The sequence below is a fragment of the Salvelinus alpinus genome, chromosome 12 (genome assembly GCF_045679555.1).
Source record: "Salvelinus alpinus chromosome 12, SLU_Salpinus.1, whole genome shotgun sequence".
In the NCBI taxonomy this organism is placed as follows: domain Eukaryota; kingdom Metazoa; phylum Chordata; class Actinopteri; order Salmoniformes; family Salmonidae; genus Salvelinus; species Salvelinus alpinus.
This window is the reverse complement of record NC_092097.1, coordinates 40,567,837-40,591,612: the sequence shown is the minus strand read 5'-3', so window position 1 is coordinate 40,591,612 and position 23,776 is coordinate 40,567,837. Positions and strand designations below refer to the sequence as shown.

Below are 23,776 nucleotides of genomic sequence, written 5' to 3'. Positions count from 1 at the left end.
ACTTAAATGTAAATGTCAATTTTAGAGTAAGGCTGTAATGTAACAAAATGTGGATAAAGGGAAGGGGTCTAAATACTTTCCAAATGCACTGTATGCATTGAAGGACAGTTCTTACCCTGTGACTCAGCTCTATGCTCTCCAGTATCACCGAGTAGAGAAGACAAGATAATCGTATTGTCACAGCAACCTCCTGTGCTCTGCTATTGAGTCAAACAGGCAGGAACATCAGGGGACTGTTTGCTTACATTAGAAGTGATTGTGCATGCATTTTAATAGTGGTACACATTTTTGCTCTGACTACATGGACCCTGTTTTAAGGACCATTTCTTCATGACCCTTACCCTGCTCAGCCTCAACACCTGTTAATTTTGAGGGCCCACTAAGCCCATCTGAAGCAGAATGTCAACCAAGAACTGACAAATTGAAATTGTCAGCCATGCAGACTTCAAACCAAATATCACTTTTAGGGAAAATTAATTTAGGTCTGCATTAGATTTGACCATATGACCAAAAAATTGCTATCCCCCTCCAACCGCTTGTCATGTTGGCCACTCCCATCAATTTCACTTACTAGCTTCCGTAGAGACTGGGGCCGATTTTCTGTGAATCTGTACCTTGAGTCTCGATTGAGCCAATTTGCCCCCTTTAGAAACGTAATCTGTCTGACATTTAATATAAATGCATGCAATCTGTAGACATTGTGCTACTTCCAAAAACAGGCTGGTAAATATTTTGTTTTTAATATCAGACGTCTCTGATCCCTCAGAGGATGACCAGCACTACACAACGTAGTCTGGGACAACAAGAATACCCACAAAGCGAGGAGATATTTTTTTATGTCCTTTTATTGGTAGTAAAAGTAGTTTGGTCATCTAGTAGAGGCGCTGAGGCTTTCCCATGGTGCTTTTGACGTAGAGGGCACGGACATTCTGCCAGTTCTTCTTCAGCAGAGACACCAGGAAGTTAACTGCCAAGTGGATGTTGTAGACCAGCTCCTCCTCGGACATCTTCACGTGACCCACAGCCACTGCCAGACACAGCACCTTAAATAGAGTGGCGAGGAGATTGGGTCATGTTACACTGGCAGGTAGCCTAGCGGTTAAGAGCATTGGGTCAGTAACCGAAATGTCGCTGTTTTGAATCCGCGAGACGAATAGGTAAATAATCTGTCGATGTGCCCTTCAGCAAGGCACTTATCCAGAGTGACTTACAGGAGAAATTAAGGTTAAGATTGTCTGCTAAATGCTAAAATGTAAATGAACAGGCGGATACATAAATGCATTGATCCTACAGACTGCATGTATCCATCATGTAACATCTGCAATAAAACTACATATCTGGCACCAGACCGATTCATACCTTCTTCATCTGGAACTTGATGGTGGATTTGACCTCATCAACCTTGACGTTGAGGTTCTCGTTGTGGGTGAGCAGGGAGGGGAATTTGCCAGCCTTGTTGAGCCCAGGCCCCAGGATACGAGGGATCTGTTTGATCAGCGATTCCGAGGCCAGGAAGGCATCATACTTCTTGGCTGTTCGGGCAGAGATTAGAGTCAAGAACAGAACTATCAAGACCCAGACCTTCAGGACAGGGGAAATGTAAGACTCATTTAAATGCGGATAAACAGTAGTAAGACCTAGACAGATCATAAGATGGACTATCTGGAAATGACTTGAAGCACCACTCACCCAGTTTCTTGACCATTTTCTTGTTCTTGTTGAGTTTCTTGAGGGCCTCAATGTCCATGTGGGGCAGCTCTGCAGCCTTGGCCTCGTCACAATGCTGCTGGTCTCCCAGGATGCACACAGAGAACTTGGGCCTGGGGGTGGTCTTCAGTCTATAGGGGCAATTCAGTACAGTTGACAACCATATGGCACACCAGTAAAGCTCAAACCACATAACGCAGGGGCTTCACCATATGGCCATGCTAGAATGGACACGCAACTAAAGAGATTCTAACCCATAGCCCTTTCCTGCAGTCAATGACCAAAACTGCCCTCTGGCCTCATGGCTGGAATGTTAATATTTTTCCTAATTTTAACATTAATAAAGACATTAAAGACAAGAATCCAGTGTTTCTACATCAAACAGTTATTATATTTCAGTCTTCTGTGATGTATATAAAGTGTAATATTGGGATGCAAAATCAAAATTGAATAGATTAAATATATCTTACATGGTACATGTCTTTTTATGCCCATAAAACATATGTGAGGTGTATACTTTTATGTCAATTTTTTTATGTAATTTGTTTAAGACTACCAAAAATCACTTTGACCCTGATTTAGTCGACTGCAATAAAAGGCTAAATCTAACTTTACCCAATCCTTCCCCAAACCTAAATCCTTAACGTTACACCACTAGCTTATATACTTCCTGACTAGACAATAGTCACTTCCACCCTTCAACATTGCCATCCATTGACTCCCCAAAATGGATGAGATCCAAACCCAGAGGGATGACTTGTACCAGAGAAGAGTACTCTGTAGTCTTACCAGAACCACAGACCAGCTTCTCTTCTGGACTGCACCAGCAACACCATTACCTAAAATGGTCGGCTCGAGTGTGGGCACAAAGACCCCCCCCCTTGCCTCCCCTCATGTTTTAAGACCCAGGGTAGGGGTCCGTCCGCTGGTTCCCTCCCACAAGGCGAGGTTCAGTCAGACTACCCAGAACACTTCTGCACCATCCGTCCCACAACAGCCCTGCTATTGAATTTAGTTTCTGTATGAGTGAGTGTGTCAGAGATTGTACATTACTAGATAAGTGTGGATCTTGAGTGTGCATAAAGAGGACTGGGTTTGAGCCAGTGAGATTTTAATGTCCAGATCAAGGGGCCGAACCAGGCCCGTTCACATTCAGGACTAAACGGGGCAGACAGGCAGAAGGATGGGTGATACAGGAAAAAGGCCAAACCTGACTGTGCCAGAGAAACGCTTGTCCTTCTGGGGATCGTAGTTCTTCAAGCTGATCTGGAGCTCTACAGACTCTGTGAACCTTTAGGAAGACAAAGCACACCAATCAAGATCATCACTGAGATTTACCTAAATTAGGGATTGTGACATAACATGCATTATTTTATTAAAATGGCCAAACCAACGTGCAAAAGTTGCTAATGGTACACTAGAGAAAGGGTCTTACTTGCGTGGCTTGGCAAGAGATCCCGCCTGGACCTCCTTGACCACCTCATAAAGCATATCCCTGGATACCTTGCTGTAATTAAACACAAAATGTCATTGAGTCAGAAAGCCGATGTCAGTGTGCATAATTATACATAAATGTTTTGGCAAATGACTAATTAATTAATATTTGCGCCCCCCCATTCCACTGAACTGACTTGACGCCATAGCAGGTTCCCGATAGTAGTCGACAAACCGGTAGACAATCGAGTACTTATAAAAGCCAGTAAAATGTACAAATCACAACTATTACAACATTAACAATAATCCAGTTATGTACGACACTACTTAATTCAGTTCGGAACATAAACGATTACGATTTCATGTTAGATGGATGTGGATTTGACCGTAGTGTTAGCATTCAAGCTAGTTGCACTATGGCAGAAGTTAACTACTGTAACTACACTCCACACACTGCTCATGAGGTTCAAAGTGAACACGGTTATACTGCGGAGTTAGTAAGTCTTAAACTGATGACTGACAACAATATAACATGTCTGACTTCTTGTTTTTTTTTACTTGTGATTTCCTCTCACCTCATATTGACGGTACTGCTCTCACGCGACAAAGCATTGAAAAGAAGTAAGCAGGGGCAGTCCGTCGCAAGTTATAGACGTATTTCCGTGACGTAAATTTTGCGATTCCAGGGACGGCCATTTTTGTAGTTTCTCTCGTCTAGCCTATTTTATGAAATCAATATATGGATTTAGACATGTATATCACTTGCAATAACAATATGCTAGCTAAAGCATGTGAAAATACTATACATAAGCCCTATAAATAGTATTTTTTCGTTCAGTATCTTAGACTTTCAAAGACATAAAATAACAAATAAAGTATTTAGTCATAATGTGGCATTGGAGGCACAGTGAGATATTTATTACTGAACTGTGACTTGCCTTGCCCATGTGATCTTTTATAAAATCCAATGTCCATTTATAAGACAAAGTAGAGAACAGGGGACGCTACACTGGTAAGACTGATGCCCTTAGGCTACAGCGACAAGCGAATTGATGAGAGACTTGTGTTAACACATAAGCCATGTCTATCATCAATCATAACACCCCACAATTGTCACAATGCCTGTAAACTAAGTGCTTATGCACTAACTTTTACAGTCTCACATTCCTATTCCCATTCAAATGCAGTGGGGGGCTATAACAGTCTGATGTCAGGTTAGGGTTCACAGGAAGAGTGACACTGTATGTAGTGGTCCACCCAGACCCCCCCTCGGTGGGCTCCATTCAAGTTCAAGTTTGATTGAACTGATCTGTATGTAGGCTGGATACCGCAGCCTGAGCCAAGCCTGTCCGTGAAAAACAACGGCTGAAGGGTCAGCAAGGTCTCTGGGGTGTGATTGTTGAGACGCATGGCCTCGCTCACTGGGTTCACACACACCTCAAAGGAAACGCTGTCTCAGGAAGGAAGCCAGGGGCCCGCCAGGCTGTCCAACACATGACAGTCGATACACACAGACCTGACCCATCCCGTTGTAGAGGATTGGTTTTATTTACCTTGCTCTCACACATGCACTAAACTTATAAAGTGCACTACTTTTGACCAGAGACACTTTTTTGGGTTGATGTTCCTTGACATTACGATATAAACAGGTGTCAAACATTTAACATATGAGATTTTATCCAATAATTGAAAATGAGAACATCACATGTAGTCGAACAAGTAAGAAGAAAGCAGAAGACATCAAAAGTATTAACCAATGTTTTTTAATCAATCATTTATAGGAAGTTCTATACCAAAGGTAGAAATCCTATACTTTCCCTCAGACGGTTAACACCAGGTGTTTATACAGATGTTAAATAGGGGGAAATGCACAGTATTGCTGTGATAGACCGTAGAATATTTCAGACCTGTGCTGTTGTGCTCATACATTTGTATGCAGAAATAAAACTATTAGACAAAACAATTGATTTTCAAAGAAAAATGTACACAATTTAGCTTTTTTCTCATGCAGTAGTACTACTTTGCTGACATTTCATTGTAACTTGTTCTAGTCAGTAACATCAAATGTGTAATTATAACTAACCACAGGCGGTCCGTGACAATGACATTTCTAGGGGCACCAGAAAAAAAGCAGGAAAATAAAAGCAGGAAAATTCATACTGAGAGAAAGGAAGAATGTAAGAGAATTAAAGAAAGATGAGTACAGGGAGAGACAGGACCCCCCCCATCCGCCCCAGGGTACACTGACTCCAAGTGGATACAGCACTCTAACCAGAACAGGTGGTTCACCACTGCCACTTTATTATTATCATTGTCTCAACGGTTTCTGCAGTTAGGTGAGCATCAGATCACTCATTTGTGCTTTATCAACTCCCTGTGGGCAGAAATAAAGCGCTTATTCAAGAGATATCTGTAACCTCTCTACTGTATAGGCAAGGATTCACATATATCATGTCCTCCTCTTACTCGTGCTAGAATAAAAACTTTTTTTTGCAATTTTAATGTCACAATATAGAAAATAATAAAAACAGAAACATACATTGTTTTGCATATCATTTACATAATTGCTATGTACAGTAGGAAGTGCAGTATTTCATCAGTTACCATAATTGGCTGACCTAAAAGAATGAGGATAAAACTTTTTCCTCTCATGGCAATTTAGATTGGTCCCCCTGCTGCCATGCATCTCTGAATTCTGATGGCTTGTCTAGAAAATAAGTAATTTTCTAGAAGTAATTTCTTGACCGTTGCCATGTATTTCAACTCTTCAAATGCTCACTCACTCCCTTCAATTGATCATGATCTAGATGGGTACAATCTATATGGTGGAAGCACTACAGAAGCGTTTTCTGTATTGCTTTCATTTGACCAGGCCTTTTGAGATCAGTGAAGAAGTGAAAGCGATAGGAAGGAACCAAGGGAGACGGATCCATTTTTCTCTAAGTATTATGAACGGGTCATTCCCTGCCAGAAGTTAGACTGCGCGAGGGAGCGATAGCTGGCCAAATCCATAGCACCATACTTAGCGGAAGAATAAGAAGAGAGGAAAAGAAAGAAAGCGGGAAGCTCATAATATGAGAAAAGTACTGTTAGAGTTTGGCTTGTCGACTGTGCGCAGTTAACAGAACACCACCTGGCTGAAAAAATATATATACATACCATACTTCAATTATACATAATTAAGTAAACTTAAGTAAAATCAGGCATTCAAAACGTCTTATACAGACACTGTGATCAGGTTCTCCTTCACAGTATGACAACACAGCATCATCCCATGGTTTTAGACCCATCAGTTGTACACAAAAGAAAACATAAAAGGTATTGAGGTTAGGATGTTGTAAGAATCTATAAATGTACGTGTCCATTGAAAAGTGAGACTGACTGGACTGGGTGTGCTTCCTGGTCTAACAGGAGGAGAAGGGCTGGGGGTGGACCTCAAATGGAGGAGATTCATATATAAAAGGCATACACAAAATCACAGCTCCTACTATCACACATTCTCTGGGGGTGTGACGATGGATTTTGTTCACTAGCACAGAAGGGAGGTTCTTCGAACCCGGGACTGTGAGTTATCAAACAAATCCAAACCGTTCTATGATTAGATCAGTGGGAGGTTGAGGGGTGTGAATTTATACATATGTGGAAAGGAGAACTAAGGGGGGTTTGGTGATAGCTTATCCCAGTGTTATGGCCTTAGGATGGGATGGTAGGGACGGACGGTCAGGGGACACCTATGGTTGCTGACAACCCTCATTTGTACAGGCAAGCAGAACCAGCATTTTTCTGAATATCAGCATCATGGCTTCTCAGGAAGTTTGTAACACAAACAATGGCAGAACAAAGTCTGGTAATGACCCTGAACCGCAGGGTTAAGAATGTGTTGACCGTTGTAAAAAACACTGCGCATCGGGAGACTACAAAAATCTGTTGTATAAAAAGAGCAACGCTGATCATCCTTGTAACATTTAGGGGGAAAAGAGGAGTCTTGGTTTTGTTGTGGCGTTGGTTGATGAGCCGTTTGGTATTCTCCTGGAAATGAATACCTCGACACTGCACCTTCACCACGTTCAGAGCAGGACACTACAAGCCATTCAACTGCATCAGTCCTGTCCAACCACAGTTAAAGGCCTGCTATACAACAGCATCCACTTGAAACAGCACAAATCACCTTCTATTTCGGGCACCCAAACACGTTTAATATGTGGTAGGGTGTATGTTACTCTGTATGTCTCCCATCAGTCTCTTGCTCCATTCCAGGTCAGTACATGTCATTCGTACAGTCAAGAGACCCTGATGAAGGCAACTTGCTGCCCAAACTACGGTGATTTATAATAAATCAATTGCATCTGAACAAGTGTGCAGCTACATATACGTAGTTATAACTCCCACCAGCCAGCGGTTTCCTCATTATTTTATTGAGACGTCAGAATAAACGCTGACACACATGATTCAACTGATCAAGGTCGTGGTTGATTGGCTGATGAGGTGAATAGTGTGTTAATGATGGGCTGGAACAAAAACATGCACTCCCTGTGACTCCCAATCCCAGAAACCAGGAGTGAGTGAACACTGCCGCTGTACTCGGAAGCTAAATCAGTTCAGTCAGTACATGTCCTTGTAGATCTCCTGCAGCAGCGGGTGCAGCGAGGTCTCGGACTCTGTCTTCTTGATCTTCTGGACCAGCATGGCGTTCTCAGTTACCAGCTGGCGCAGGTCAGCCATCTTGTTGAGCAGCTTGGGGAAAAGGTACTTTGAGTCAGTGTGGTTGGCCAGCAGGTGCTGGTCCAGGGCCTGCAGGATGTTGTCCTGAATCTCCTCCACCTGCTTGATGTTTATCAGCCCCGGACGGTCTGACAGGAGGAGAGAGAGGGAAAGGATGGGAAGAGGAGAGGAGGGGCGAGAAAAGGAATGGGGAGAGGGAGGTAAGTATCTGTCAACTGGTAGAAAACAAACGTATATTTTAGCACTAACCTCAGCTTGTGATGATAGTAGAGGGGTTAGGGTTATTAGGACAGTGTATTGTGGTAATACAGTAATGAGTTTTCCCGGTAGCACCAGTATAGAATCAGCACATACCTCCACAGAGGATGATGGCGGCCACGAACAGGGCCAGGTCACTGTCATCCAGCTCCAGGGCGTTGAACTTGACCGCAAACTCAAACTTGGGCTCCATGATCTCGCTGAAGGGGCGCCGCAGGCTGCGCAGGAACTCTCGGGTCACAAAGCCCTTCCCATTGGCCACCAGCAACCCGTCCTTGTTCATGAGCGAGGGCAGCATGGCGAAGATGGCCTCGTGGACGCCGTACTTCAGCAGCGTCACCTGGTGGGGGGAGGGAGAACAGCAGCCTGATTATCATCACCTGATATCTCAACTCTTTGCTTATGTCAAGTATGTACACTGCATTTGGAAAGTATTTAGACCCCTTGACTTTTTCCACATTTTGTTACATTAGAGCCTTATTCTAAAATGGATTTAATAAAACATTTCTCATCGATCTACACACAATACCCCATAATGACAAAGCGAAAAACAGGTTTTAGAACATAGAACATGTATACATTTTCGAGTCTCATAACAAAGGATCTGAATACTTATGTAATTGTGATAGTTTATTTTTATTTTTATACATTATCAAAACAAATATCTGAAAACCTGTTTTTGCTTTGTCATCATGCAGTATTGGGTGAAGATTGATGGGAGGAAAAGCATTTTAGATTAAGGCTGTAAGGTAACAGAATGTGGAAAAAGTCAATACTTTGGGAATGCACTGTATACACGTTCTATATGTTATATTATAGTAGTTTGGGTCTTGAACACTGATTGGTTGAAACAGCATTCTAGCTGTGTGTGTGTGTGAGATAATTTTATATAAATATATATAATATGTAAGTGATTTTAGGGGCAAGGCCATTTGGGGCAAGGCCAAGGTCTGCCAGGGCACATAGGCCATTAACCAAAATAGCCAATTAAATTGATCTGAAAACCAAAAAACACTAGCTATTCTGTTAAGAAAAACATAAGTGTATGTTAATGTTAATATTTTTTTATTTAACCTTTATTTAACTTGGCAAGTCAGTTAAGAGCAAGGTGGCGCCGGCATAGATTGTCGCCTCGCTTCCGAATCCTTAGGAACAAGCATTTCGCTAGACTCGCATTAACATCTGCTTACCATGTGACCAATAAAATTTGAAGAACAAATTCCTATTTACAATGACGGCCTACCCCGGCCAAACCCGACCAATTGTGCGCAGCCCTATGGAACTCCCAATCACGGCCAGATGTGATGCAGCCTGGATTCGAACCAGGAACTGCACTGAGATGCAGTGCCTTAGACCACTGGGCCACTTGGGAGCCCAATACATACATAATAAGCCTACATGTCAAAGTGTAGGTGATAGGCTACAGTCTGTCATGTCCAGACCGATGCTGACAGGAGGGAGGCGCCTGAAAATGTAGTCAAACTTTAATTTGTCTTTTAATTACATAGATATAGGCTAAATGCCAGTCATGTTTGACAAATATAATGTAAGATAATTAATATTATCGTCTAAAGGCTTGATTCTGTCATACTCAAGGCACTGTTCGTTCAGATAGCAGAGAAAGGCCTGTTGTGCACAGCAACATCACCCGCCTTACAATCTGAGCAGATTGTCAACACTGAAACTATTTAACCATAATTATTTAAAACCTGGATGTTTTTTTGTAATTTTATGAGGCATGTCTTACCGTGTTCCAACCACAGGAATGTTAAGGCAATTATTTTATAAGCACTTCCTTATTTGCCATTGAAACCAATATCTCTCTCATGTTCAACTTTATTTTTCCAGCAGCCAAAGACGCAATCCTAGTCATAGAACAACCCATGCTAGTTGTTGCATCTTTAGATCTTGCCTCTAAATTTCTAAAGGCTATTTTCATCTCTGTCATATGAAACTGCTCACATTCGCGGTGCACTTTGGAAAACGGTGTTTTCCCGCTAATTGCTTTTTGGAACACTTGGGCTTATAGCCTACTGCTGTGTGCGCATTGCTGTGTTTATAATGTGAAGAAATTGCCTAATACTTGGTCAACATTTTAAGCTAAACATTCTGATCTGTTGCATCAGCCGCATTGCTTTAAAACATTTTTAAAAATGATGTACAGTGGTTGTATTAATTTGGGCTCTATCATCCCACAACTGTCCCAGAGTACGTTTGGAATATTTATTGCACAGAAGAAGAAGCTGACCAATAGAATAGGTCAACTTTTGTACTATGGGGGATAGTAGATTGACATAGGTAGTGCTTTTGCTGTTCGTTACTCATCTTGTTGGCTGACGAAAAGAACATGTGGACAGTTCCAGAAGCCAAAGTCACAATCCTAGTCATATTAGCAAACCATACTAGTTGTTGTATCTTTAGATTCCCCCGAAGTTTCTAACAGAGATATTTGTCTGTCACATATGCAACCACTATCAGGAGCACTGTTTAGAATGGTGTTTTCCCCCGAATTGCATTTTAACAAATGTTTAAAAATAATGTTTTATTGGCTGCATCATTACATAAGTTGCATGTTCTATTAAGATGCATTACCATAATCTAAATGTGACTGTCATTCTGAGCACCATGGACGCCCTAATGGGTTATGCACCCAAGGCATATTGTTCTGTTATATTTCTTAAATGGCCGGTAAATTAAAATATTTTTGTTCACGTTCTCCGGCGCCACATTTTCCTAACAGAAACCCTGATTGTCTTACATAGACACACAGCTGAAATGCTGTTTCAGCCAATCAGCCTCCAGGAACCAAATGACCCAGTTTATAATGGCCAACATACCACACCACCTCTGGCCTTATTGGTGAAATATATCATAGCTTGCTATATATACACAATTCCTGGCTGTACAATAACTTTCCAACTTGGATAACAAAACTATTGATTAACGATTTGATTGAATGTAGTGTTGCTGTATATACCTGGTCGTTGAGGAAGAGGTCTACGAAGCCGGGGATGCTCTTGGCGAACTCAGTGAGCTCCCTGACCGTCTCCACCGTGGTGCACTGGCAGCGGTAGAACACGTGTACCCCTATCTCCTTGTTGGGGGTCGTGCCGTTGATCAGCTGTTTCCACACCAGCCCGTTCTCAGCCTGGCACAAGGAGTCCATGTCGTGAATCACAAAGGGCTGCAGAGGAGGGAGAGAAAAGAAAAAGGGAGAGAGAGAAGTTATTTAGTTAAGAAATAGAAGTAAAATAACAGTAACAGACTTTTCACTGGAAATTGCATTCTGCCTGTGCCTGGTTTAGGAAGATACACTAATAGGAAGAAAGTGTTTGCATACAACGGTGACACTGACATTTTGGCCTGTTCCCCTCTCCTTCCCGTCTCAGACACAACAGTGATAAGGCCTTGAGACAACCAGGATTTTTACCACAAGCTTATACACAGCTGCTAGACAACCAACACTACTGGAGAGCTAGGCAGTGTGAACAGAAGTGAAGTTTTAGTGCAGCTGTGCACCTTGGTGCTCCTGTGCCTTAGACTGCCATTCTAGAGTATAAGCTACATGCCTGTTGCTTCAATTAGTGTTGATTGAAATTAGAATCAAAAAGGCCATGGACACAATTGAAGTGCATGGAAATAACTTAAGGTATAATTTTTTTTTAAAGTATTGTTTGATGAAACAGTGAATTTGGCCTTACTGCTATCAGCCCATAGAAATGCATTGAATAACAGGTTAATTTATGAATAAACAGAGTCCCTTCAAAAAATATAAGATAAAAAAATATATATTCTTGATCTTTCTTATAACTCCTTATTTTAGGCACTAAACTATCTCCATATATACAGTGCATTCAGAAAGTATTCAGACCCTTTGACTTATTCCACATTTTGTTACGTTACAGCCTTATTCTAAAATGTATTAACACCCCCCCCCCTATCTACACATAATACTCCATAATGACAAAACAAAAACCAATTTCAAATTTATACTAGAAATACCTTATTTACTTAAGTATTCAGACCCTTTGCTATGAGACTCAGGTGCATCCTGTTTCCATTGATCATCCTTGAGATGTTTCCACAACTTGATTGGAGTCCACCTGTGGTAAATTCAATTGATTGGACATGATTTGGAAAGGAACACACCTGTCTATATAAGGTCCCACAGTTGACAGTGCATGTCAGAGCAAAAACCAAGCCATGAGGTCGAAGGAATTGTCTGTAGAGCTCCGAGAGAAGATTGTGTTGAAGCACAGATCTGCAGCATTAAAAAGTCCACAAGAACACAATGGCTTCCATCATTCTTAAATGGAAGAAGTTTGGAACCACCAAATCTTTTCCTAGAGCTGGCTGGCCAAACTGAGCAATCGGGGGAGAAGGGCCTTGGTCAGGGAAGTGACCAAGAACCCAATGGTCACTCTGACAGAGCTCCAAAGTTCCTCTGTGGAGATGTTGTTTTTCTGGAAGGTTCACCCAATCTCTGCAGCACTCCACCAATCAGGCCTTTATGGTAGAGTGGCCAGACGAAAACCTGCTCCAGAGCACTCAGGACCTCAGACTGTGGCAAAGGTTCACCTTCCAACAGGACAACGACCCTAAGCACACAGCCAAGACAACATACGAGTGGCTTCAGGACAAGTCTCTGAATGTTCTTGAGTGGCACAGTCAGAGCCCGGACTTGAACCCGATCAAACATCTCTGAAAAGACCTGAAAAAAGCGACGCTCCCCATCCAACATGACGGAGAAGAGAGGATCTACAGAGAAGAATGGGAGAAACTCCCCAAATACAGGTGTGCCAAGCTTTTAGCGTCATACCCAAGACGCTGTAATCACTGTCAAAGGGGCTTCAACAAAGTACTGAGTAAAGGGTCTGAATACTTATGTAAATGTGATTTCAGTTTTTTATTTTATATAAATTTGCAAAAATCTATAAAAACCTGTTTTTGCATTGCCATTATGGGATATTGTGTGTGGATTGATGAGGTAAAAAAACAACTTAATCCGTTTTAGAATAAGGCTGTAACGTAACAAAATGTGGAAAAAGCCAAGGGGTCTGAATACTTTCTGAATGCACTGTACTTCCATGAATCTTTCCATTCAGACTAGTCTTGTGAGGCATCCAAGAGCAAAACAACCAACATGTTCAGGAGAGACTTGCCTTTCCACAGAGGGGTCATATTAGTGTGTAGCCCAAACGATTCAGACAGAAGTTGGCAGATCGGATGTACCAACTTCAGATCAATCCTGCGAGGCTTATGGGGGCCGTAAAGCAAAATGGAGAACACCATCGTGTTCATGGGAGCGTTCAGACGCTACAGACGTTTTTGTGAGAACACAGATTTTTGGGATGTCTCATGATCTGACAAACACAGCTCTAGCTTTGTCACCTTTCACCATAGATGCGGAAGGCAACATAGGCGGATGCAGTGGGTTGAGACACAGCCCATGCAAAAACAGTTATCTTGTATTTTTTTATTTCACCTTTATTTAACCAGGTAGGCTAGTTGAGAACAAGTTCTCATTAGCAACTGCGACCTGGCCAAGATAAAGCATCTCAATTTGACACATACAACAACACAGAGTTACACATGGAATAAACAAAACATACAGTCAATAACACAGTAGAACAAAAGAAACCAAAAAGTCTATATACAGTGAGTGCAAATGAGGTAAGATAAGGGAGTTAAGGCAATAAATAGGCCATGGTGGCGAAGTAATTACAATAAAGCAATTAAACACTGGAATGGTAGATGTGCAGAAGATGAATGTGCAAGTAGAGATACTGGGGTGCAAAGGAGCAAGATAAATAAATAAATACAGTATGGGGATGAGGTAGGTAGATGGGCTGTTTACAGATGGGCTATGTACAGGTGCAGTGATCTGTGAGCTGCTCTGACAGCTGGTGCTTAAAGCTAGTCAGGGAGATATGAGTCTCCAGCTTCAGAGTTGGAGAGTTTTGCAGTTCGTTCCAGTCATTGGCAGCAGATTGGAGATGCTTAATGTGAGTCTGGAAGGAGAGTTTACAGTCTAACCAGACACCTAGGTATTTGTAGTTGTCCACGTATTCTAAGTCAGAGCCTTCTTCTGCATTGATCGGTTGAATAGCATGTATTTAGTTTTACTTGCGTTTAAGAGCAGTTGGCGGCCACGGAAGGAGAGTTGTATGGCATTGAAGCTCGTCTGGAGGTTAGTTAACACAGTGTCCAAAGAGGGGCCAGAAGTATACAGAATGGTGTCGTCTGCATAGAGGTGTATCAGAGAATCACCAGCAGCAAGAGCAACATCATTGATGTATACAGAGAAGAGAGTCGGCCCGAGGATTGAACCCTGTGGCACCCCCATAGAGACTGCCAGAGGTCCGGACAACAGGCCCTCAGATTTGACACACTGAAATCTATCTGAGAAGTAGTTGGTAAACCAGGCGAGGCAATCATTTGAGAAACCAAGGCTGTCGAGTCTGCCAATAAGAATGTGGTGATTGACAGAGTCGAAAGCCTTGGCCAGGTCGATGAATACGGCTGCACAGTAATGTGTCTTATCGATGGCGGTTATGATGTCATTTAGGACCTTGAGCGTGGCTGAGGTGCACCCATGACCAGCTCTGAAACCAGATTGCATAGCGGAGAAGGTACTGTGAGATTCGAAATGGTCGGTAATCTGTTTATTGACTTGGCTTTCGAAGACCTTAGAAAGGCAGGGTAGATATAGGTCTGTAGCAGTTTGGGTCAAGTGTCCCCTCCCCCTTTGAAGAGGGGGATGACTGCAGCTGCTTTCCAATCTTTGGGAATCTCAGACGATTCGAAAGAGAGGTTGAACAGGCTAGTAATAGGGGTTGCAACAATTTTAGAAAGTGTGGGTCCAGATTGTCTAGCCCGGCTGATTTGTAGGGGTCCAGATTTTGCAGCTCTTTCAGAACATCAGCTATCTGGATTTGGGTGAAGGAGAAATGGTGGGGGCTTTGGCGGGTTTCTGTGGAGGGTCCCGGGCAGTTGACCGGGGTAGGGGTAGCCAGATGGAAAGCATGGCCAGCCGTAGAGAAATGCTTTTTGAAATTCTCAGTTATAGTGGATTTATCGGTGGTGACAGTGTTTCCTAGCTTCAGTGCAGTGGGCAGCTGGGAGGAGGTGCTCTTATTCTCCATGGACTTTACAGTTTCCCAGAACTTTTTTGAGTTAGTACTACAGGATGCACATTTCTGTTTGAAAAAGCTAGCTTTAGCTTTCCTAACTGCCTGTGTATATTTGTTCCTAACTTCCCTGAAAAGTTGCATATCACGGGGGCTATTCGATGCTAATGCAGAACGCCACAGGATGTTTTTGTGCTGGTCAAGGGCAGACAGGTCTGGAGTGAACCAAGGACTATATCTATTCCTAGTTCTAAATTTTTTGAATGAGGCATGCTTATTTAAGATGGTGAGGAAGGCACTTTTAAAGAATAGCCAGGCATCATCTACTGACGGGATGAGGTCAATGTCATTCCAGGATATCCCGGCCAGGTCTATTAGAAAGGCCTGCTCGCAGAAGTTTTTTAGGGAGCGTTTGACAGTGATGAGGGGTGGTCGTTTGGTCGCAGACCCATTATGGATGCAGGCAATGAGGCAGTGATCGCTGAGATCTTGATTGAAAACAGCAGAGGTGTATTTGGAGGGCGAGTTAGTTAGGATGACATCTATGAGGGTGCCCGTGTTTACGGATTTGGAGTTGTACCTGGTAGATTCATTGATAATTTGTGTGAGATTGAGGGCATCAAGCTTGGATTATAGGATGGCCGGGGTGTTAAGCATGTCCCAGTTTAGGTCACCTAGTAGCACGAGCTCAGAAGATAGATGGGGGGCAATCAATTCACATATGGTATCTAGGGCACAGCTGCGGGCAGAGGGAGGTCTATAGCAAGCGGCAACAGTGAGAGACTTGTTTCTGGAAAGGTGAATTTTTAGAAGTAGAAGCTCGAATTGTTTGGGTACAGACTTGGATAGTAATACAGAACTCTGCAGGCAATCTTTGCAGTAGATTGCAACACCGCCCCCTTTGGCAATTCTATCTAGGCAGAAAATGTTATAGTTAGCGATGGAGATTTCAGGGTTTTTGGTGGTCTTCCTAAGCCAGGATTCAGACACGGCTAAGACATCCGGGTTGGCAGAGTGTGCTAAAGCAGTGAGTAAAACAAACTTAAGGAGTAGGCTTCTAATGTTAACATGCATGAAACCAAGGCTTTTACGGTTACAGAAGTCAACAAATGAGAGGGAGTGGGAGTGGAGCTAAGCACTGCAGGACCTGGATTAACCTCTACATCACCAGAGGAACAGGGGAGAAGTAGGATAAGGGTACGGCTAAATGCTATACGAACTGGCCGTCTAGCACGTTCGGAACAGAGTAAAAGGAGCAGGTTTCTGGGAACGATAGCATAGATTCAAGGCATAGTGTACAGACAAAGGTAAGGTAGGATTTGAGTACATTGGAGGTAAACCTAGGCATTGAGTAATGATGAGAGAGACTAGAGATATAGTCTCTAGAAACGTTTAAACCAGGTGATGTCATTGCATATGTAGGAGGTGGAACAACATGGTTGGTTAAGGCATATTGAGCAGGGCTAGAGGCTCTACAGTGAAATAAGACAGTAATCACTAACCAGGACAGTAATGGACGAGGCATATTGATATTAGAGAGAGGCATGCGTAGCTAAGTGAACATATGGGTCCAGTGAGTGGTTGGGCTGACTGGGGACATGGCGATTCAGACAGTTAGCAGGCCGATGCTAACACGCTAACAGTTAGTAGGCCGGGGCTAAACAAGCTAGCAGTTAGCAGACCGGGGCTGACAAGCTTGCAGTTAGCAGACCGGGTTAGCAAGCAAGCAGTTAGCAGGGGCTAGCAGTTAGCAGACCGGGGCAGGCAAGCTAGCAGTTAGCAGACCGGGGCTAGCAAGTTAGCCTTTGGGGGACGCCGCGATGGGGGTAAGTCTGTTTTTGCCTCTTCTTGCGGTGACGTCGATAGACCAGTCATGGAATTAGTAGGGTTCCAAGTAGCTCTAGGTAGCTAGCAGGCCTAGCAGGTTAGCAGAATGGGCCTTCAGCAGGCTTCGCGCCTGAGGGGCCTGTTGGAATCCAAGGGCAGATTATGTCGGTACTCCAGTCGTAGAGGATCGGCGGGGTTCCGTGCCCCGTACCGGCAGTAGAAGGGTTCCGGATATTGTAGCCCAGAAGTGGGCTTCGGTGGTAGCACAGGAGCCCTGGCCGGGCTAGCTTCAGGCTAATTGGTGCTTGCTCCGGGATGGAAACGCTAGCCAGGAGTGGTCACCCGGGATTGCGGTTAGGTAGTTGCGAAGATCCAGATGAAAATGTTCAGAGTTTGCGGTAGGAATCCAGGGATATGGAGAGAAATAGGTCCGTTATGCGCTGTCACGTTGTTCGAACTGGCGAAAGCTTTCCGAGCTAAAGGTTAGCTGATGACCACTAGCAATGGTTTGCTAACTGATAGCTGGTAGGTAGTTAGCTGGCTAGCTTCAGTTGAGGGATTCCAGATCCGAAGTAAATAGAAATACCTCAGAAAAAAGCAGATCCACGCCACATTGGGTGAGGCGGGTTGCAGGAAAGTATTTAGAAGTTGAGGTTTAGGAAAATATTTTTAAAAGATATGCGAAGAAAAAGATATATACAAGGGACACAACAGGACAAAGACGTCTGACTGCTACGCCATCTTGGATGTATCTCTAGTTTAAATTGACAGATTTTGATGGTGATTTTTACAATTATGCTAATTAGATTCCCGCATACTGACATTGACTTTGGAGGTCAATACAGATGAAAATTGGAGCTGGTCTAAGGGTAACATATGTTTTATAGTCAGTATGCAGACTATGTATACACAGTACTGGGCTACAGATGGTGTTAAAGTATTATGTGTCTGTACTGTATGACGCTGGAACTGAAGTTAAAATATCAAATGTATAATATTTACATATGGAAAGAGTATGGAACTGGTGTTAAAGTATTATATGTATAGTGAACAAAAATATAGACGCAAGTGTTGGTCCCATGTTTCATGAGCTGAAATAAAATTTTAAAAGCCTATTTCTCTCAAATTTTGTGCCCAAATTTGTTTACATCCCTGTTAATAATGAGCATTTCTCCTTTTCCAAGATAATCCAGCCACCTGACACGTGTGACATATCAAGAAGCTGATTAAATGGAATGATCATTACACCTGTGCACCTTGTGCTGGGGACAATAAAAGGCAACTCTAAAATGTGCAGTTTTGTCACACAACACAATGCCACAAATGTCTCCAGTTTTGAGGGAGAGTGCAATCGGCAATGCTGACTGCAGGAATGTCCACCTGGACTGTTGCCAGATAATTACATTTTTATTTCTCTACTACCATAAGCCACCTCCAACGTCATTTTAGAGAATTTGGCAGTACGACCAACCAGCCTCACAACCGCAGACCATGTGTTACCACATGGCCCAGGACCTCCACATCTGGCTTCTTCGTCTGAGATCAGCCACCCAGACAGCTGATGAAACTGAAAAGTATCTGCCCTTTTGTGGGGAAAAACCTATTCTGATTGGCTGGGCCTGGCTCCCCAGTGGTTGGGCCTATGCCCTCCCAGGCCCACTCATGTGAAACCCATAGATTAGGGCCTAATGAATTGACTTCAATTGACTGATTTCCATGAACTGTAACTCATTCAAACTGTTACAAATTGTTGCATGTTGCGTTTATATTTTTGTTCAGTATATTTCATTTACATATGGATACGCTACTGGGCTGGAGCTGGTCTTTCCGGTGAGGATGCTGCGAGCCTTCTTCTTGGTCATGTTGAGGTTCTTCAGATAGGCGTTGTTGACTCGCTTGGCCAGGGATTTGAGATCTGAGCCATTAGGGTTGGTGGTCGGGACTTTCTCTCCCGCCAGGAGGCCCGCCACCAGCTTCCTCTTCTCTGCCTCCGGCATGCGGCCATACCGGATCGCTGGGAACAAGCAGGAAAACTCATTTTAGTCTGCATCCATAAATTGGGGATACTCACAAGTACTCACTGATGGGGTACATCCCCAACTTTCTCCAGTAAACATGTGAGAATAGGAGGAAGGTGGTTGTGTCTCACCGTCATGGGACATGCCCAGCAGCAGGCACTTCTGGAAGCGGCAGTACTGGCACTTGTTTCTGCTCTTCTTCTGGATCTTACAGCTGCGCTCACAGCGCTCATAGTCCAGCTTCATACGGATGGTCCGCCGGAAAAACCCCTGAGAGAAACCGAGTCAGTAGAGGGGGGGAAGAAAGCAAAAACAGTGAGAAAGGTTTTATTAGATATATAGAGCAGTAGACTTTACAGTTTATAAATTATGCAAAGAGCTGCTCCAATAGATTTTACGTAACACATTCTGGGAGCCTCCTGGGATCTTCCCATCCCTTCAATCACTGCTTCCTCACCTTGCAACCCTCACAGGCGTGTACTCCATAGTGGAACCCTGAGGCCTTGTCTCCACAGATACGACATTCCACATTGATCCCGGCCCCCGTCCCATCCTCTCGACCCAGGAGGAGTTGGTCCGACAGCGATGGAGACGACGTCTGGGACAGATCTGGAGAAAGATAGATAAGGGAAGGTTCTGTTATTCTAGGGCTCTGAATCCCTGACTGACTAACTAGGGACAGGAGTTTCTCCTGATCACATTACCAGACAAGGAACATCTCCTCGTCATATAAATGTACTTGTATTATATTTGGGATTACTGAACAGTTCAATTACTCATATAGTTAGCAATCCACATGGAAATGTGTGTAATATGAAAGCATTTCTCTGTAATACTGGAGTGACTGTAAAGAGATGGAAGTGAGATAAGGATGACACTGGAGTCAGACTAAAAATGTTAAAGTTAATGTTGGTGGCACCAGTCTGGACAGTATATTTATGGCTTTGCGTGTATCACTGGGCTATATGTACATTTACCAACACTACCTCAACAATGTTATGTATATGTGCAGTGATTAAAGTACTTAAGTAAAAATACCTTAAAGTACTATTTCAGTCGTTTTTTGGGGTATCTGTACTAACTATTGATATTTTTACTTCACTAAAATAATGTACTTTTTACTCCATACATTTTCCCTGACACCCAAAAGTACTCGTTACATTTTGGATGCTTAGCAGGACAGATTTTTTTTCTAATTTACACACTTATCAAGAGAACATCCCTGGTCATCCCTACTGCCTCTGATCTGGCAGACTCACTAAACACAAATGATTAGTTTGTAAATTATGTCTGAGTGTTGGCGCATGCCTCTGGCTATCCGTAAATAAAAATAAATAAAAAACAAGAAAATGGTGCCGTCTTGTTAGCTTTATATAATGAATTTTAAAATATTATATACTTTTACTTTTGATTGTTAAGTATATTTCAGCAATTACATTTACTTTTGATACTTAACTGTATTTAAAACCAAATACTTTTATGCTTTTACTCAAGTAGTATTTTACTGGGTGACAGTCACTTTTACTAGAGTCATTTTCTATTAAGGTATCTTTACTTTTACTCAAGTATGACAATTGGGTACTTTTCCCACCACTGTTATGTGCAATGGGAGTTTGGCGTGAGTGCACTTGCACGCATGTTTATGTGCATGTTTCTATATGTGTAAATGCAGTGGTGTAAAGTGCTTAAGTAAAACTACTTTAAAGTACTACTTAAATCGTTTTTGGAGGTATTTTTACTTTACCATTTATATTTTTGACTACTTTTATTTCATGACATTCCTAAAGAAAATAATGTACTTTTTACTCCAAACATTTTCCTTGACACCCACAATGGTCAAATTCACACACACTTATCAAGAGAACAAACCTGGTCATTCCTACTTCCTCTGATCTGGCGGACTAACTAAACAAATGCTTTGCTTGTAAATAATGTCAGTGTTGGTGTGGCCCTGGCTACTTTTGATACTTAAGTATATTTAAAACAAAATACTTAGACTTTTACTCTAGTATTTTACTGGGTGACTCACCTTAATAGAAAATGTATTTTAACTTTTACTCAAGTATGACAATTGAGTACTTTTTCCACCACTGTGTAAATGTGTATGTGTCAAGGATCTGCCCAGTGCTGGTGAGTTCCAGCCTGCTCCCTTTCTGAGATGTAATCTCTGCCACTGCCTGCCAAAGGGTTCTCCCAGTGGAGCCCATGAGCTATGCTAGAAATGCCAGGGGTAGGAGACACCATAGAATAACACCGGCTAAGAGGGACAATCGAATTAAAGTGACATTCCATTCCAGAACTTAGAACCATGTGCGTTCCACTCCACACATTATGTTCCAACCATGTGTTCTGTTCTATCCGTTCTGTTGCTAGGGGGATTTCTCCAACACCCTGTTTAAAACTAGAATAGCAAGGAGGGACATTACGTTATAAGGCAACATTCCATTTCAGAATTTGTAACCAAAAGCCTTCTGTTCTATCCACTCTGCTACACACCATAGAAACAGAATGGAGTAGAAGGAACAATCCACTTCAATGCAATGTTCCACTTGAAAATTTAGGACCACGTTACGGGTGTTCTAATCTATCCATTTAATTCTAGGTTTAACCTGACGGCAGGGCTACATTGCTAGGCTAGGCCAGGATGAAAACATGGGAAACCCAGCAGAGCAGGGGCAGGCCGGGCAGCGGAGAGCCACACAGAGAGCGAGAAGGAAGAGGGTCTGAGCTCCGCTGTGTGGGAGGAAGCCGAGGCGCCTGAGGAGAAGTAACTCCCCCAGAATGAGAACAGACTGACAGAGAACCGAGGGGGTTCTCAATGCCTCATCCATGACCACTTTCCTCTCTCTAAGAGACTCTTTCCCAATTAATCTTTCCTCCATTCCTTGCATCTTATTTCCTTGCCTCCTTCTCAAAAAACATTGGAGAATAGGGTCAGTGGGGAGAGACCTTGAGTCTTCTCCTATATGGCTGAGACGGAGGCGAGGAGATGTTAGCAAAGATTCATTGAGAAAGTGCCATAGTGTGCATCAATCAATCAAATCTATTTATAAAGCCCTTCTCAGCTGATGTCACAAAGTGCTGTACAGAAACCCAGCCTAAAACCCCAAACAGCAAGCAATGCAGGTGTAGAAGCACGCGTATCAGTCCAACACTAGGTTTTAATGACGAGGAATTCAGTGAACTTGCTTTTCTATTCGTATAACGTAAACTCTGCTTAAACATGAAGCACCTCATTGCCACCTTAATGTGCCTCCTTGGGGTAAACTATCAAACACTGAGTAGATAGAGATGTTTTCCATCTCCAGTATTTTTACCTTCAGTACTTAAACTGCCTGTTGTCCAGCGCCTGAGAAGAGTGGTGTTATTAATACGTTTCAGTGGCAAAGTTGCGTGACAAGAGTGTAGTCGTTTCGAGGGAAACACTAGATGTTGCTTGTCTGCAGCGATACTGTTTACTTGAAACCCTAATAGAGTGTAGTGTAGTCTGACTCATTCTCAATGTTTTTACGAAAAAGAAAAAACTTCACAGAGACCTCAACTGACCTGACCGTCGTACAGACCGCATCCTAACAACATTAGTTCCTTTGAGAAGGTGCCATCTCCCACCTGCCAAGACAAACACACACAGCTCGACTGACCAGACTGGAACATTTAGGTTGGCAGAGCTTGGAGAGGAGGCCAAATACGACCAGATTGTAGGAAATAGAGAAGAGTCCTATACGGGAGAATAAAGGAGAGAATGTCTACATGGCCCTGTAGAGAACAAGGTTTCTCATTCCATTACTCCCAGACCTCCACCTAGTTCTGTTGCACTACCTCATAAAATGTCTCCTATTGATTTTAATAGAACACCATGGAGGATGTCTCAGGAGCCACTGGTGGAGGAAACCGTGAGAGCAGTGTCCTCTTGGTACAGTAGCTGTTTGGTCTGACTGGTTGGTGTAAACGCTTTACCGAGACACATTGAACTGCTCCATGTACTGAGGGTGTGTGTAAGTTGGTGAGGGTGTGCATGCGTGTGTGAGTATGCACGCATGAATGGCGGTGTAACTATGTGTGTGTTTAAGTGGACTGGAGATAACGATCTCTCGTCCGTAAAACACAAACAGAGAGGCAGTGCTCCATATCAAAGGGTGTCTGTATCTGGAGGAGAAGTCAATGGGCCTCTCAAGGACACAGGGCTAACCATTCTCTAAAGCCATTTGTGGATGAGATCTAGGCCTGCAAATTCAGTTAAGGCTAATTGCCGACCATTTGTTTACAAGGTACTAGGGCTGTCACTGACTAAAGAAATCTTGGTCGACCGAAAGTCCTCTGTTCGTTCGACCAATCGATTGTATGTGGACACCTGCTCATAGAACATCTAATTCCAAAATCACGGTTATTAATATGGAGTTGGTCCCCGCTTTGCTGCTATAACAGCCTCCACTCTTGCGGGAAGGCTTTCTACTAGATGTTGGAACATTGCTGCGGGTCAGGGCTCTGAGCAGGACAGTCAAGTTCTTCCACACTGATCTCAACAAACCATTTCTGTATGTACCTCGCTTTGAACGAGGGCATTGTCATGCTGAAACAGGAAAGGGCCTTCCTCAAACTGTTGCCCCAAAGTCGGAAGTACAGAATCATCTAGAATGTTGTTGTATGCTGTTAAGGTGTTAAGGTTTCCCTTCACTGTAA

The 23,776-nt window shown here is 43.0% G+C and overlaps 2 protein-coding genes across 2 annotated transcripts in view; both read right to left on the bottom strand.

Moving 5' to 3' along the window:
- Nucleotides 1-827: 827 nt before the first annotated feature.
- Nucleotides 828-3,810, bottom strand: LOC139536092 (large ribosomal subunit protein uL1). Its single transcript, XM_071336241.1, has 6 exons — nucleotides 3,717-3,810; nucleotides 3,143-3,214; nucleotides 2,918-2,998; nucleotides 1,690-1,838; nucleotides 1,360-1,532; nucleotides 828-1,043 (listed from the first exon to the last, which is right to left on the bottom strand). Exons 1-6 carry the CDS (start codon nucleotides 3,719-3,721, stop codon nucleotides 873-875), a joined length of 651 nt encoding a protein of 216 aa, XP_071192342.1. The 5' UTR covers nucleotides 3,722-3,810; the 3' UTR covers nucleotides 828-872.
- Nucleotides 3,811-4,888: 1,078 nt separating this feature from the next.
- Nucleotides 4,889-23,776, bottom strand: part of LOC139536090 (peroxisome proliferator-activated receptor delta-like) — a 51,955-nt gene continuing 33,067 nt past the window's right edge. Inside the window, exons 3-8 of the mRNA XM_071336239.1 lie at nucleotides 19,554-19,705; nucleotides 19,228-19,366; nucleotides 18,872-19,092; nucleotides 11,099-11,305; nucleotides 8,218-8,461; nucleotides 4,889-7,991 (exon numbers count right to left, since the gene is read on the bottom strand). Of these exons, the coding sequence (XP_071192340.1) occupies nucleotides 7,744-7,991; nucleotides 8,218-8,461; nucleotides 11,099-11,305; nucleotides 18,872-19,092; nucleotides 19,228-19,366; nucleotides 19,554-19,705 (1,211 nt within the window). The 3' untranslated portion in view covers nucleotides 4,889-7,743. The remainder of the gene's footprint in view (nucleotides 7,992-8,217; nucleotides 8,462-11,098; nucleotides 11,306-18,871; nucleotides 19,093-19,227; nucleotides 19,367-19,553; nucleotides 19,706-23,776) is intronic.